General features: G+C 37.4%; 1 protein-coding gene across 4 annotated transcripts in view; it reads left to right on the plus strand.

The window, feature by feature from the left end:
- The window catches only part of pard3aa (par-3 family cell polarity regulator alpha, a), a 353,698-nt gene that overhangs the window by 224,549 nt on the left and 111,297 nt on the right, over positions 1 to 17,852 (plus strand). For all 4 annotated transcript variants that reach the window (XM_066717599.1, XM_066717607.1, XM_066717623.1 and 1 more), the window contains 2 exons: positions 3,190 to 3,343; positions 11,270 to 11,456. In XM_066717599.1, coding sequence (XP_066573696.1) covers positions 3,190 to 3,343; positions 11,270 to 11,456 — 341 coding nt within the window. The remainder of the gene's footprint in view (positions 1 to 3,189; positions 3,344 to 11,269; positions 11,457 to 17,852) is intronic.

A 17,852-nucleotide genomic window follows, 5' to 3' on the forward strand; every position in this document is an offset into this window, starting at 1 on the left:
ATAAAATAAAGAAGTGACCTTTTCATGATGGCTTAAATTACTTTTGTTGCTTTGTTTTTCCATTAGTACATCACAAGGAGTGACTGGGGCTTAGTTCATGTTGAGGGTGCTGATGAACTGTTTTGATCATTTATGAGATACACATTCTCTGAAATTAATACATGAGACCCCTCTCCTTAAGATTACTGTATGCACGAGATGGTTTAAACTCAGGGTTTAACAGACCTTGCTACCTTATCAAATGGTATGTCATTGAAATCGTAATGCTCTAGGTGCTGTCTGAAGAGTCTTTCTCTTTTCGTTGATACACAGACAATTACCTGTTTGCTCAAGTGGTCCTGGCCTAGCAATGCTAATCCCTGTGCAATAGAAGTGACTGTTCATCAATAGCTTTTCTTCTTAGATGTGGTATTCCCATCCTCCATCTTACACACCTGAGATGGTCACCTGTCTTTCGATGTCCAGACCTCTGGATGTCTGAATCATTTGTGTGGCCTAGACAGCTGATTTATTATTTTTAGTAATTTTGCTATGTTTTGCATTGTCTATGTTTGGTATAATGCTTCATAATATATACTTTTTGACATTTTTGAAATTGTTTGTTCTAATATTGAAGTTCATATACATTTCTGGATGACTTTTGGCCAGGATAACAGCTAATCAAAGTATTTCAGCCACAGGATAGGGGCTAAATGTCTGAAGGATATGGAAGCTTAAGAAATGCAATTTAGGCATTATGGCTAAGTTGCTGGATTAGGGCCAGTAAAAACATGTTTGGAAGCAATATGATGTGGAAAATGCACATTGGCAGGAGCTTATATATAGCCCAACTAATGGAAACGCTTACCTTTTGATGTCAGTCCCACGTATGACTGACAGGTAACTGTCATCTGTGGGGAAATGCACTTCTTGAACCCCACATACTTTATGACATGCTAATCCCCACATGGAAGACAAATACAAACTATTTGCAAAATGTGTAAATCTCAATTTCAAGGAGAGTACCTTTAAAAGTGATCATAACTACAGTAATGTGCAGTTTCCATTCTGGTAAAGTCATCTGCAAGCTACTCTGCTGTAAAGATCTAGGCATCTTACCACACTGTAATGGACTGCCTTTATATCATTTCTGCTCTTTGCTTTCATCCTCCCTCTCCTTTCTGTGGTTTGACCATGAATTTACCCTTTTAACTAAAGTTGTCGATTCTAATCTGCCATTTTTATTCTCCCAATACACGAAGTTTGAAAAAAAACAAATCCTCGTTGTACAATATAAACCTCACTGAGCATAATTCATTTGCCCCGAGTGTTTATTTTTCAGCTGAAGCGTGACGTGTCTGTGATTGTAATTGTGTTGACCCTTCGTTGTGTTAAAGCTACTCAGTGCTATATCAAACACAGCAAGATAAGTCCTGTGCTTTGAAACTTCATTAAACATCTCATTTATATTAAACAGATGATAATTTCCAAATGCAATAATCATTCCAGACATCAGTCTCGTCTGCAGAGAAAATTTTGCAAGGATATTTTCAAATTAATAATTTGTATCCATCTGATTGTCTGTCAATTTATGTATGGAAATCTATAGTATGCCTATCTATGGATGTATCAAGAAGAATTCCTTTCCTAGTGATATTGCCTACATTTAAACAGGGCCTTAAATGTCATGAGACATCCGTCTGTTGCATTGACTTCAAAAGCTGTATCTTGAAGATTTGAGCTGTGAGGATCTATAAGGCACGGCTGATACAGGATTATTCATCTTTTCCAACTGCAGTGGAACTACAAATTTGCTCTATTTTGCTAGGGAGTAGTTCAGCTGTGTGGGAAGCCATAACCTCTTGACATTTGTCCTACCTGTTTGCATGTGACTTTTTCAGATGTGTTTGGGAGTTTTGTGGAGTTTTGTGAGAGTTGTTGTCCAGAAATATAACTGCAACCAGTGATCAAATTCTCTACATCTAAGGATATTTTAAAAATGATTTTGTTTAAAAGTAAATAGAAATGTATCCTATGAGAATGGCTTAATGGAAATCAGGCAATCAGGATTAAAGTGTTTTCCCCAATATGTCCTTTAATAAAACAAAGGCCATGTATTGCCATTTTGAAAACTTAAGAATAGTTTGTTTAAAACAAATGCCAGAATCTGACTGACTAAAGTAATCAGCTCTATGATGTATATTGACCAAAAACAAATGTCACAGGCCCATTTACTAGAGTATGTTGAAGGAGGTAACTGTCGTTATTACTGTTGGAAATCCATGCATCTTCTCCAACATTTAACAGTTGTTTTAATGCAGTGTTTACCGACTGGTTTTATCAGCAGATAAAGGATTATCCTTGTTTTTGTTTTGTGTATGCCTATTAACCAATATCAGTGTGCAGGCCTCATTAAGACATTAAGGCTATAATTCAATACTATGACAACAGAAAGAAAATCAAAATAACCACTAGGAAGCTCAGTGCTTCCTTTGTCTTATTTATTACTGACCAGCAGGTCAAGCATGTTTGTAAGTCTGGGTTAAAAATAGTGCTTGTTTATCAGGAAACATTTGCTTTAGTTGGATGAAATATAGTCCGCCGTTTTAGCCTTGGATAATCAGCACGAACCAGCCAAAGTCTGTTTGTATCTCTAAAGTAAGATATTGCATCCAAGTGAGTTTTCTTAATTTTTTCAGGTAATTTTTCAATACAATTGAAACTCATAGTGGGCAAAATGTTAATACCATTGTATGGCAGCTGATTTTATACAGGACTGGAAAAAGGCTGGCCAGGGAATGGAAAGTCAGTTGGTTTCAGATGTATTCTCAGGAGAAGTCCTCTCTCGACAGGCTTGTCATCTTGGAGAACGCGCTGTACCGGTTGCTCGTTGGCGAAGCATACGGCAGATAGGGGGTGGGCATGGTGTACATCTCGACTAGCAAAGAGTACAACATTAGGGAGACGTGGTTCCTTGTATAGGATGAAGACATTTCAATAAGTGACATGACTCCATGGGAGGCCATGCTAAATGTGAGCCAGGGAGCTGATCATTATGGAGAGATGTCGTGGCACGTTATCCTGTTATCCAGCCTGAAGATCTCTTGCTTATTTGGTGCCCAGTCGGGTGTGTGTCTTGGGAAAACCAGCTGGGCTCCCCTCTGTTGATTGTAAGTGAAAGTGTCTGTGAATGTCCTCTGTCTTTTCCAGCTGGAGACACCGGGGAGCCCCAGTGTGCCGGAGATGCCCCTCAACACGTCACTAGATGACCGGGAGCGTCGCATCTCCCACTCTCTGTACGGCGGCATCGAGGGGCTGGATGATAACCTGACGCCAAGGGTGCCTGTCATGGGGAGGATGATGGGTAAGCTGGCTGATTCCTCTCCTTGACAGAAAGAGTGAACACAGTGGCAGGAGAGCAGTGGCAATTGCAAGACCGGTCACCCCCTCATATTCAACATGTTTATATATTTTAATATCCATCACTCTCAAAAATAATAAAAAATGCAGCCAGCCTAATTTGGTCCTCTTCGTTCTGTGATAAACTAGCTTGGAATATGTGTAGAAGATATTCATATAATGCAGATGAGTACTTTTAGTATTCGGTATTGGATTTTATTCAGTTATTGAGATTAGTGTTAAATCAATGGAATACATTATAGGAGATACTTTCCTTCGCTTGTGTCAACGACTTAATGTGGAAAAATATTTTTTTAAGTGTGCTGTAAAGTACATTTAAGTGGCAGGGTTTTCTGGCAGCACTGCACTATATGAACAGTGTGTTGTGCATTTAAGCGGTCTTCATTTACTCTGCCGGAGTAGTTTTGGATTTTTTGGAATTAAATTACTTGTAGAAATTAATGACCACTGTGGCTGCTCTGAGATCTACAAAGTGATTTCAGAAAAGAAGCCATTAATCTTGCTCGATAGTGCCATCACATTGATTCGGCAGAGCAGTGGGCTACCGTATTGATCCTTTGAAGTGTTGGAAGGCTGTCCGTTGGAGCGGCCCCTGTCAGTAAGTTCTAGGAATTGAACCTATAGATACACAGGAACAATTTGAATGCTTTCTCGTTCAGTGAGCTGTTATACCCCTTTTTACAGAGACTTCACTATCTCTGCTACAATAGTTAACAGCACATATATTGTGTTTTTTGTTTTCCGTCCTCCCTTTAGATGTATGTTCATGCTGCCCCTTACAAGACGCACTTTAGGTCTGTGGAAAATAAAATATCTCCTCCTCAGAGTCGGGATGAATGCAGTTTGAAGATGAGTTGATTAGCACTCGGCCACATTGTCAGCTTTCTCGAAAGACTGTTCCGTCGTGTCGTGCCTAGAGCCCGGATTTGAGATTTAACCCCTGGCACTGGTACGTGTTGTTCTTGTTGTGCGGCTTTAAAACAAGAAGAGAGACTGGCTGAAAGGGGAAATATCCATGCTGGTCAGCCTCGTTCTTTAGGCATGCTGTTAGTGTTTGGGGGGCGTTCTGCCCTGAGAGTGATTCATGTGCTCAACGTCCATTACAACTTTGGAGGCATGCTGTTGTCCTTTCAGTTTGCCATTTGGTAAACTCGAGACAGAGGGAATTACAGACTTCTGCTTGGGTCAGTAATTGAGTCTGACTCGAGACTAGGTATCCGAGTTTGACCGTTTTGAAAGTAGGTGTGAAAGCCTTTTACAGTTGACAGTATCCATCATTACTCAACACAGGAGATACCCTCTTACCATTGAGATTTTTCAGTTTGTAATATAAAGAGATTAACTAGAACCAGGGGTATTGATTACCGTAGAATAATTTTCATAATCCTCCACTGTGCACGTCTATTATTGAGGAACTCTGTGTGTTTGTTCATTTGTTTCTATTTTCTAATGTATTGTAACAGTGTTTTCTGTTTGAAAAAAAAACCTATGCATCTGTTTTGTAGAGGAAATGGTTCGTTTAATATATTTAGCATTTTTAAGAGTAATTTTGAATTGTAATCAGTGGGAGCTGCAGTCGGCAGATGGAAATTTGATTGGGTGTAATAGATTTAATGAACTGACCCCAGCTGAACTGAAAATCAAAATTAATCATTCGACATAAATATCATGGAAATGTTACACCAGATGTTATACCATGTGACAGTTCAGAATATTGATCTGTGTAGCAATCTGTCTTCTGGTGTTGGAGCAGTAGAGAAGAGTACAAAAAAAGCAGCAATGGAGAAACTACTGTTACAGAGTCTAGCCTGACTGTAACACTATCCTGTCTATTTATATGCTTAACTCAGCCTAAGCACAATTTAAGGGGTTTAATAATGAGAGTAGTTGATTTTATCTGAAGGTTATAATCAACATTTTCTTGCAGAGTTGCGTCAGTGTTGATTATTCGGTGCGGCTGTCTATATCCCGAGAGAAATGGAGCCAATGTAACGGTTTAAAGTTTCTTGTTTTTGTTTATTCATTTCCACTGTCACTACTGTGCCTGAAGGGGAACCCATTTGTACTTTTCAAAAGGCAGGGCACCGAAGTGAAAAGGTCAAACGCTATTTAAATTACTCGCATTCTCTATGGCATTTAAAAGCTAAATACTGAAGACATAGACATTACCATGACAATTTGTCCTAATTTAAATTCGGTATCCCTTCAGACTGCAACCTTTAGCTAGATGATCTAATGTCAAAGGGACACTGGATTGCAAAATTGTTCTCTTCAGAGCTTTATAAACCCACTTCAATCATTGAACCTTTTACAATTGAATAATAACCAGGCCAGGAACAGAGGAATTGGCCACACTGAAGCTTTTGTAGTCAGATTTCCTTTGTTCATTAAAGATTGTGCTCCTCTTCTAATGACCAGCATGCTTGCAGATCGGTCCCGTCGCACAACTGCGCAAGCATTGATCACCACATCGTTTATGATCGTTTTGGTGGAATTATAACCCTTTATGGATCTGTGAATTATGACTTTATTGATAGAGGATGATGTCAGGAGTACTTGTGGATACGTTTTTTTTCTTTTTTTTGGATGGCGACCCTTCATCTCTGAACTTTGCCATTGGCTTTAATTTTAGATTCGTGCTCCAAACGTCATTAATTTGCAATGCGTTCAATTCCACTTTCTCAGAGACAAATGGATTGCCTCATTAAGTATTATATATACCTTTCTATATAGTATAGTGGTACTTACATCAAGACAGGGTTTGAAAGATCCACATTTAGATTAAACCCCATTCGAAATAATTCACATTCGGCAACAGGGGGCCCTTTCATCTAGTATTTGTTATATTATTGCTTAATAAAGATGTCTGTTATTTGTTTCTTTATATTGATGTCATCTCTTTGTAGATCTTAAAGTAGCTCTCCTGTCTTTGCCTAAATTAAATGTTTAGTTGCCTAAATTTCCCCTTTTTGGGCAGGCTTTCAAAGATCACAGTGATGCAGGCAGTTCCTCTGTATTTCCACTCATTTGGTTTTGCTGAAGCCATTCTTTTAGAAACAAAACCAACATTGTAAATCTTTTAAAACATATTTCTAATATACACACACACACACACACACACACACACACACTAGCATTCAAAAGTTTGGGGTCACAACAATTTCCTTGTTTTCCATGAAAACATACATGAAATGAGTTTGATTTGGATTAATAGTCATTGACAAGGTTAGAAATAATGATTTTTAATTGAATTAATTGTCTACTTCAAACTTTGCTTTTGTCAAAGAATCCTCCGTTTGCAGCAATTACAGACTTGCAGACCTTTGGCATTCTAGTTGTCAATTTGTTGAGGTAATCTGAAGAGATTTCACCCCATACTTCCTCAAGCACCTCCCACCAGTTGGATTGGCTTGATGGGCACGTTTTACATACCATATGGTCAAGCTGATCCCACAACAGCTCAACACTTTGTGTACCTAGAATTGATGCTGTTTTGAAGGCAAAGGGTGGTCACTCCACATATAGGTTTGATTTAGATTTTTCTTCTGTTCACTCACTTTGCATTTAGTTAATTGATAAATATAATCTATGAGTATGTCTATTTTTGAAAGCATTCTTACTTTACAGCATTTTTTCACACCTGCCTAAAACTTTTGCACAGTTCTCTGTATATGAATAGGGAGAGAGAGAGATTCTCTTTACCCATAAAGATACAAGTATTATATTTGTATTGATTGACTTTATCTTGATTGTTATTTAAAAATGAAAATTTCTCAAGAAAATGGTTCTGTGACAAACAGTATTTATAATAACTGAAAATACAATCTTACTATTATGAGAATTATGTAGTGTTTATTTGTGTTAGTGCATTCTGGAATTGTGCTTTTAATAAGTTGTGAATAAATCAATCCCAGGCACCACTGGTAGACTCTGCACTCTGGTTCCCGGCGCTCTGCTATGTTATGTTACACACAGCGGTGATTCCAATTACGATCAAGGAGAATGGTATTAAACAATATTCAGCATCAGATGTAATCTCTCCTCTATATACCTCTAATGACACACTGTATACTGTTCATTGCTTGTAAATAATGAAAAAAATGTGTGAGGGATGTTTTTCATTTGCTTTCTTTGCATTAATCATGGAATTGCCTCCTCCCCTCTCCTATTACTAGTGTCGAATCTCTCTGTAATGGAGGCAGGCAAGAATGGAAAAAACACCATGCAAAGGAAAAAAAAAAAAAAACCTCCAGCATCAACAATAAAACTGTCAGATATTTTCTTGGCGAGATAAATTTCAAATGCACATATGATGCTTTGAATTCTATAAATCATAGCCGAGGAAAAAAAAAAAGATCACAGCCCAGGCGTATGTCACCACTTTACAGTCAGGCGGCAGCTTGATTTACCGTATTTAGTTAAGTACCTGCTTTTCTTCGCAGTCCATTTTTTCTCGCATATTTGCCCCTGTCATTTTTCAGAGACCTTTTTAAACCCTCAAAATTCTTTCATTGTACTTCTCTAAATCTACAGACTGGGCTCTATTGAGCAAACGTGGTTCACATATCCACACATAACAAGCTGTTGCTCTGATTTTCATTATTAAAGGCTGGGTTTAATTATTCACAAGGTGCTTGCGTTTCCCGCAACAGGTGGAATGAATATAATTTTCTCATCATGCTAATTATTCATCCTGCAGAGTCCATGTAGCGAGTGTTCACTGCATTTTCCACCTAATTATTTTCACCTTTCAAAAGCTGTGAATCATCTCCTTGCAACCTGTCCACTCACCGTTTAGCATAACAAAGCAGACATGCTTTTAAATACTGATACAGCACTCCCTTGTGTCAAAGAGTGTATGTTTGACTTGATTAGCATTGTTTTTACAATAAGGCCAAAAATCTAAACAAAAAAAATGCTGGAATGTTTTTTTTTTTTCTTGCTTAAAATTGATGTTTTCAGATATTGTAACATTTCAAGTCATGACTTAATAGCAGCATGGCTACTATCCTGTGAATATGAAAATACCTCTCAGACTGGGGTTGACATATGTTGAAAATACATAAAGGTGAACAGGATGTGTAATAAGAAATGTGAAGAAGCTTTTATCAGATGAAGGTCTTAATTACAATGTAGTCCTGTTTCTAGGGATGGATATTTTCCTGTCAAATAATGACACTGATGAATGTTCAAGATTTTTGGAAATGCTGTTTGTGGCACAAACTAAAGTTCCAGAAGATAATATGGGTAATTCTCTTGTGAATTTGAAGGAAAGTATATGAAATCCAAGGGCAGTTTTACATTTAAAACACTGATTTCATGTGAACGTGTCTATTGTATGGTATGATTTCCTTATGTGCCACAATGCTTTGATAAATGTTGCACTTGAATATGTAAGTTATGGTTTTGTACCGTGTTTGCTGTCATTGCTGTCAAATATCACATCATCTGGCAAGGATTCCTTCAGAAAGACAGCTTTTGATACTTTCAGTGCATACTTTTCTTTTACATAGGATAAAAATAAACTACAAATACTGCCTACAAGCTGTTCACTTAGAGATGTAGTACAGATCTCTCTTCGCAGTGTACTGATATTGGGTTGTTTGTTTTTATTTTAGTCTTGAGGTTTACTCTTTCTTACAGCATGTTTCAATCCTGCTGCAGCCTTTTTGGGCATCGGTCAGTTAGCATGCAGTCTGAGGTAATGTTTCGTTTCACAGACATTATTTGGTGGGATGGAGTTAGTATATTTAGGAAAGAGAGAGGTGTGTCCTGCTGAGCATGCGAGGGTGAAAGTTGTTTGTTTTCAGCTTCCAAGGTTTATATACATTTTTAAATATGAGAGACTTTTTATTGGATGAGAGTCTTAAAACTCACACAGGCTACTCCTGCTACTGGCCAAACAAGAAGGGATCATTCAAACGAATCAAAGGTTTCATACTTTGAATCACAGATCACAAGGCAAGTGGGCATATCAACTGCTTCACAAACATTTCTCTCAGACTCTGAAACAGCAAGAACTTTGCCAAAGCATTATTTCTGTGTATGGGATTGTCTACTGTACTAGTACTTAAGATAACACTTTCTCCCACTCTCAAGTTATTAGTCCAGATGGGGCATCAAACTGGATTCTAATTAGATGCATTGTTTCACCAGTTTGTAATCAATGTTCTGGAGCTGTAGGGAGAGATGATCAGCTATCGATGCATTGATTTAATATTTGTGTGATTAATTAAGTGTCGTCCTTTTTATTTTGTTTTTCATGATTTTGAATTTAGCGTTAACATTCATACTTTAAACATGGAAAGATATTCAGAAGTTTGCAGTGATGCTCATGAAACAACTTGATTTCTCACTGTGGTGAATTTTGTGTACAAGATGCTACAGGTTCCATCAGTATCAACATAAAGCTGATTTGTAAACTCATCTATTGCTCTTGTATAGTCTTAAATTGTGCCTGTAATTTAACATTTAATTAAGATGTTAGCTGTGTAAAAAACACCCACCCACACACACGCACAAAATAAAAATGATTGCAATTCAAATGCAGCAGGTGAAAAATGTCTGTTATTCTCTAAAGTGTTAATCAAAGTGGCATTAATTCCAGTGAATTCAATTACTTTGTGTTAAGTTTAACTAACTTCTCATTTCTGTGAACACGACTGTAACTCCTCATTCTAAATTAAAGTCATGATTCAATTACGTATGTTGGATTTTGTCTACAAAGTGATAAATAAGATACATTTTTAAAACCGCCTGGTTAATTAAAATAGAAGGTGCTTTAGTTTAGACCTGGTGTCTGTCTATTCACTGAGGCAATATGAAGTTTAAAGAAATAAATTAATGTCAGCCTCCTGACCATTGCAATCCAGAACTCCCTAAGAGACAGATTGCAAAATTTGAATATTGTATGATTTTGTGCATCTGGAAAGTCAACTTTTCAGAATGTTTCTTGTCTGAAATGGTCTTTCTGTTGGGCTTATGTCAATATATGTAACCGCAGTAAAAAATGTGAACAAAAGGAAAGCGATCAGTTCTGCTGGCACACGAACTTCCTGTCTGTTTTTATTTATCCACTCAGCATGCAAAATAAAACAGCAGTTTCTTTGCATGTAGTATTACTTGGTTACATGAAACTGCTTATTGTAATTATTCTACATCTGATACTGATTTGTATTTAGTCCACTGTACATGAACATGAAACCTTAATATATATTTGTCTGATGGCTATATTTATTTCAACACACAAACACTATATATATTTAGGGACAGGGGGAGAGAGAGAGGGAGGAATATGTGTTGGAATAAATAAATAAATAAATAAACCAGAACAGTCACTATGGGGGATTGCCAGGGTAAATATTTGCTATTCTGGTAGTAATTAGCTACAATTGCTAGTAAGCTGTTAGAATTACCAAAATTATACTGAAATTCTGGAAAACAACTTTGCATTTCCAGCAGCGTCTACAGGAAGTGTAGTAATTTAGGTAATTTAATCATATTAACTATTTATTAATGGTGAGCATGTGTCCGATTGTTTACATTTGTCATGATTTTGTTTTTCTTTTAATTAATTTTAATTTAGCAATTTAATAATACAAATGATAATAAAAACTTTTCAGGTGAAAAGAATAGGAGACTAAATTGTACGTTGTGCCTGACTTACACTAATACAGTTTGGACTCCCTCAGTTTCATTCTCTATTTATGCTTAGTTTTTCACAAAATTGTAGATCATTCCAGTTAATCTAAATCAAAGCCGGTGTTTATAAAACCTGTCTGAACTGTCCCTGGCAGAACATGTTTATTTGATGTGTTTTTCAGAGCAATATCGTCTCCCCTGACTTTTGTTTTCCTTCCTCTCCAAACAGGTAACTACCAGCTGTCTCCCACAGTGAACATGCCCCAGGATGACACCGTGATTATTGAAGACGATAGGCCACCTGTTCTCCCCGCTCACCTCTCGGACCAATCATCTTCCAGCTCCCATGATGACATGGGATTTACAGCAGACGCTCCCGGCCCCTGGACTAAAGAAATACAAATACAGAATGAGTGGTGAGTGAAGCTACAGTGATTTGTTTGCCTGTGTATCAGCTTTTTTTTCACCTTATAGTTAGATTTATGTTTTTATTTTTATTTTTGGACAGATTTTATTATATGATTTCCAAGATTTCTGAAGTGCTAAGCAATGCAAAGGCAACACCTCCAAATAAAACCTCCTTTAAATAGTGATGGCCTGTTATTATACATTTAGGTTTTTGAAGGAACACTTATGATGTCATAGGTAGTCATTTTGAGATTAATACATGCAGGTCACATTGCCCAATACATATAAGCTATCAAGGAAACTGCATTATACAACTAAAAATACTTTCCCCCTGCAGCCGATTTTTATCCTTCTAAAAATCCATACATATTAAGGTATTGATTAATTTAATTGGAAACTACTGACTCCAAAATACAAATGTCCGTTTACACATTTTTGCAATCTGATACAAATTAGATTAAATCAGCAAACATGCAACAGCCGTTTGATTGTGCCAATTTGTCTCCATTGTTTAAGGAGAGAATGCATTCACAACAACTTGCTGTTCACATTCTAAACATTGCTTAGTTTGCCTCGAGTTGTGGTTATCACGAGACATATTTATGTACATTTTAAATGTGTGCCTGTGGTTTTGTGCTATATTTCAAATTATCAATACGATATTGTTTCTGTCAAGATTACTAGGAAGTCTTGTTAAATTGACTTAAATCTGTTATTCGTCTGTGAGCTTTAATGACAGCAGGAAGAAAACTTGGACTGGTCCCCTAAGGTCATATTAATGTGTAATCTGAGGTGCATCGGTCATTATTGCAAAATTATAGATCGGTTGCCAGGTAACTGATAAAAACATCAGCTCAGAAATGTATCAATTTGTTTTCCATCTCTTTCTCGAGAACAGTCCGTGTCATTAAATATACATGACTCGCACTTTGCAAGCTTTCTTTTCATTCGCTGTAGGAGCTGTGGGGAAAGGCCCACCACACACCTTGACATACACAGAGCGGGACTGTGCAGTGTTGCTGCGCCTCAGGATATTCTAAATTATGAATGTAGCGCCAGCTTCACAGACGCACAGACGCGCACACACATGCCGACGTATGGAGCTCGACACAGAAATAATAACCATGCAAAAATAAATGGATTTGGGTCAGCGGTACTCAAGTGCATTGGCATTGTTTTTGTGTTCCTTTAATTAAGGGAAAGCCATGACACAACTTCCAGTGATTTAGTAAGCATTTGATTAAATATTTTTAGTTTTTTCTTATTTTTCAATACATACGTACGTACAGCTTATCCTCCAAACCGAATGTTTTTAATCCTCAAAGCCACAGTGTTTGCTGTCGACCTTGTAACCCAGCCTTCAACTAATATGACTCCCTACCCAGAGACATTAATAAGCACACGAGCAAAGTTAAATTGTGAGCTAGAAGATAAACCTGTGTTGCTCTTCACTTGGTCTCAATAAGATCAAGCGGAGTCCAGGTCAAGGGTAGGAATCAGCAGGGTTGTTGTGCGTAGTTTAAATGCATATTGACGGTGGGGTGACCGCAGGGCTCAAATTATACAAACACTGAGACCGCCGGAGACCAGAGGGAGTGAATAGCTATGTGGATTTGTGTGTGCATCTGAAGTTATCAATAAAGACAGCAATTTAGCTCTTTCGCTCCTTTCATAAAGGTCACACATTAAAGTCGGCACAGAGACGATAGTGTTCTTGACCTTTGTCACCGGCGCGCTCTGCTCATCTGTGCTGGTTTCTGAGAGGATTACTCAACACATCGCTAGGCAGCACAGTCAGATCACAGTGCCTGCTTGTGTCTCTGCTCCGAATCAGTCCTACGCAATGTTTGTTTTACTGCTTAATTAATAAGCTGGGTCTCTTTCCTCGTTCCATACATCTCTAATTGTTCTTTTGAACTGAGGCAGAACATTTGATGGGAAGTACCAAAGGTTACAAAATTAGTTTGAAAAGCTTTTACAGTCAGTGCTTTTGTAAGCGTGAAAGTTATCTCCACAAGTAGCTTTCACAAGCTTTGTTTTCATTTTTTTCCACTTTTCTTATTATTGAGAGTTAATTTACTGTTAATTTAAATTTGTTCATACATTTCACAAGCTACGGTTACGTTTTTACGGTTAGGATTTTGCACACAACTTATTTAATTACTAGAATAAAAGGATGAATATCAATATTTGTGATGTGTATTTTTCATTTTTAATAAAGATATACATATATAAATTAGCAGATTGAGCGAACTTAGCAGTTGGGGTTACCAGAAAACCTTTTAGGAAGTAATTAGGGAATTTAGTAGATATACTAAACATGGTGCCGAGCAGAAAGTGTATCAACATTCATCTCCTGGAATACAGAACCATTTTTCATTATCAGTCACGTCAGATTTCGGAAGTTGAGGCAGGGTCTGCCATTTCTGTATTGAAATTGTTGTGTCCCCGGGTGCGTTTGTCCCTGCTGATCTGGAAAAGCTCCTCTGGTTTGATGTGGTCGATGCCTTTCATGATTTTGAAGACTTGAATCAAGTCCCCACGTAGTCTCCTCTGTTCCAGGGTGAAAAGGTTCAGTTCCTCAGTCTCTCAGTAGGACTTTCCCTTCAGACCTGGAATAAGTCTGGTTGCTCTCCTCTGAACTGCCTCTAGAGCAGCAATATCTTTCTTGAAGTGTGGAGCCCAGAACTGTCCACAGTATCCAGATGAGCTCTAACTAGTGCATTGTACAGTCTGAACATTACTGCCCTTTTTCTCAATTGTACACTTTTGACAAGATACCCTAACATCCTGTTTGCCTTTTTTTATTGCTTCCCCATATTGTTTGGATGGAGAAAGTGAGGAGTCCACATAGACTCCTAGGTCTTTCTCATGCGTTACTTCATCTAGATCTGTACCTCCCATAGTGTAATTATAGTGGACATTTTTGTTACCTGCATGTAATACTTTGCACTTTGAAATTTGAAATTCCACATTGAATTTCATCTGTCAGGTGTCAGCCCACAACTGAATATTATCCCTCTGAATAGCCTGTGCTGCCAAGATTGTATCTGCTGAGACACCTATTTTAGTATCATCTGCAAATTTGACAAGTTTGCTAACTATCCCAGAGTCCAGATGATTAATATAGATTAGAAAAAGCACAGGCCCTAGTACTGATCCCTGTGGAACTCCACTAACAACCTCACTCCAGTTAGAAGTGACTCCTCTAATCGACACCCTCTGTTTCCTATACATCAACCAGTTCATAATCCATCTACTTACATTACCCTGAATGCCTACAGCTTCTAATTTGAGGATCAGTCTTTGGTTTGGAACCTTATCAAAAGCTTTTTGAAAATCTAAGTATATACTATCATATGCTTTCACCTGATCTACAGCTGCAGTTGCATGTTCAAAAAATCCAAATAAGAAATAAATGAAATAAGAAGAATAGAACCAAATAAACAAGAAACATACTACATTTGAATGTATCTATATTTCAAAAGGTTGTGTTTGCTGTACACATCAAGGCTAATCCATTTTTCAAATAAGAGGCCAGGGCGTTGTATGCTTGCTTGTAAAAACAGATCAAGGAATCGGGTGCAAAAACCTTGAAAACAAATGCCTTTTAAACATTATTATAATAATTGCTCCTCCTTTTCATAATTTTTTCCAGTTTTTTTGCATGCTAAGACAAGTTAAAGCCCTGCTGAACATTTGTTTCTTAGGTTTCCATTTGTGTGAAGCCCTGATGGAAGGGAAGCTGAAAGTAAAGAATTAAAAAATGGGGGAGGTATAAACCTAGTGTAAACCCTGAGAGTCCTGACAGTATTAATCGTATCTTCTCGGATATATATATATATATATATTTTTTTTTAAATGTCAGTCCCAGATGTTTAAAAAAATATTTTAAAAAGGTTGCCGGGTGGTCTTCAGTTGTGAAGTGTATTCCCATTTATTCTGCACAAATTCCCGGACTGCTCTGCACTCCACTCCCTGCCAACATCTGCAAACTCCAACATCTGTCCAGGACATCCACAATCCATCTTTAATGATTTGTCGGCTTTCTGACTTGTACTCATGATGGATATTTAATCATTTTCACACCCGCTGAAATTTGATGATGGCATCACTGCATTGGTAGGATCTGATATTCAGAACGCTCAACTTTTAATTGACAACAAATTACCCTTCATTTGTATTGTCTTGTAATAAGATAATTTCACAAAATCACAACCAATTACACTGGGTTCGAAAGACAAACGCTGTGGTGTTTCATTTAAATAACTCCAATAATGCCATCCATATACAGTTTAGTGCTCATTTGTTGAGGTGGTGGTGTTCTATTATACACTTAAATCTATTTACACACCTAATCGGACTCATGTAATGTATGAATGGATATCCGGCACATTTCTTTTTTCTCAATGTGTATTTATTTTATTTTAATTTTTACGCGCATAAAGTGTAATTTTGTTTGGTTTTCCTTGGCTGAAAACTAAATGTCAGGGAGTCCGTAATTATCAATTATACCACAGCCTTGGGACCTAGTGCACTGGCTTTTCCAGCTCCTGGGCAGTAATCACTTTTGCTGAAGAAATGAACACCGCATTAAATTGGAGTCGCATCCCCAACCACTCTGTAGCACTTGCAGGAGTTCAGAGAGAAGTGCTTTTGCCTGAAAGCCTCATCTTGAATTGCAATCTCATATTTTCATTCAATTAAAACATGCAGTGAAATCGTATTGCAGCTCTGTGTTGGAGGATGCTGTGCAAAGCAGTTGAGCTACTCAGTGGGTTATAATATAAATAAATACATACATAAAGCTTGGTTTCTATACGATATCTTAAATAGCAGTGTATAGCATAAGCATTCATTAGAAAGTCATTTGATACCAGTATAGTTGTCTGTATTGCTAGCTTTATGTCCAGGTAACGCACATTTGTATTATAGATTACATTGTGTCTTGCTATAGAAATGTGCACAGTTGTTTTGGAGAAAGCGATCGCAGTAGGAAAGTAGAACCCAGCACCCAGCCCTCCAAAAAGTGAATCTTCTCTGAACAATATAAACCATGGGGGTGGGATTCTCACTGCCTCTAGCTCTGCACAGGCCTTTGATTTATCAAATATCTTGCCATCTTTGAAGAGATAATCACTTCCTCTTTGAACATGGCAAACGATTTGAAAAAGAAAGATACCCCGCAGACGCAGTTGTGTGCCAGATATGATCTGCTGGATGTCTGTGGAAAGATGGAGTAGGGCATTTGATTTGTCCTTCCATAACAAAGGGCTTCTCTGCAGTGCTGAACCTTTGAGAAAGATGCAGAATTGAACACCTTCTTCGGGACACTTAAAGATATGCGAAAACGATAGAATTTGCACATGTTAAGCAGAAATGTTTGGTTAATGTTGATGCGGTTTTATTAAAGACTTTGATCCTGGTCCCGTGATCAGCTGTGAGGAAGAGACTGGCTTGATGACAAATAAAGAAAGAAATCCTTTCCTGTCCCCGTCTCCGACTTCGTCATGTGTCACAGGTAGACGAGTAATCGACAGATGATTTTGACAGTCTGTCAGTGGCAAAAAGATAGACCGATGACACGCACAGCACCTCTAACTATAACTTGGAATCGGATTTGGCTTTCCCTGTGTATACTTTGGGAATCAGATTAAATATAACAATATATTTTTGATGTAATTACTTATTAAGCCGTTTTTCTCCTTTTGTGAGATAGAGACATAGATAGAGATAGATAGAGATAAAGACTTGGATAGAGAGATAGATAAAGATAGAGAGATAAAGAGATAGACATAGATAGATTAATTCCACTTAATTTCACATTTTTCATAGGATCACATTAAACATTCGTATAGTATTATAACCTTATAAAATTGATCAGTAACCTTTTATACGCTTTTCCACTATTCTGATAATCAGACTTTTACTTTGAATTCTGTTAGTATCTGCAAGCATTGATAGCAAGAATTTAAAAAGGTCCATTATAGTTATAATTAAAAATATACTTGTTATAAAAGAGTGAATCGGAATCATAATGGTTGTGTAATATCTTAATGCATCTATGTATGCAGTTAATCCCACTGGGCCAGGTAGAGTTCGGTCTTGGCGAAATGCCAGCAGTATATTGGTCTCCATTATGACTCCATTCCTGGAGGGAAAGTTGCCGTCTCTAAATTAAGTTAAAACAAACAAATAACAAAAATACCCCAGAACAATGTTCCAAAAAAAGGAATTTTAATCATTCGTAACTTGGCAACATTGCTCTATGGCATTTCAAATTACAGGTTGCAGCCAGTGGGTTTATATTCTGTTCGTGGTGGAATTAAAATAACATGCTTTCCAAAACATAAAAATAAAGACTTGAGGGTGTGAGAGAGAACAGAGAAGAATCGTGCTAGCCT

The sequence above is a fragment of the Amia ocellicauda genome, chromosome 2, assembly GCF_036373705.1.
Source record: "Amia ocellicauda isolate fAmiCal2 chromosome 2, fAmiCal2.hap1, whole genome shotgun sequence".
NCBI lineage: Eukaryota > Metazoa > Chordata > Actinopteri > Amiiformes > Amiidae > Amia > Amia ocellicauda.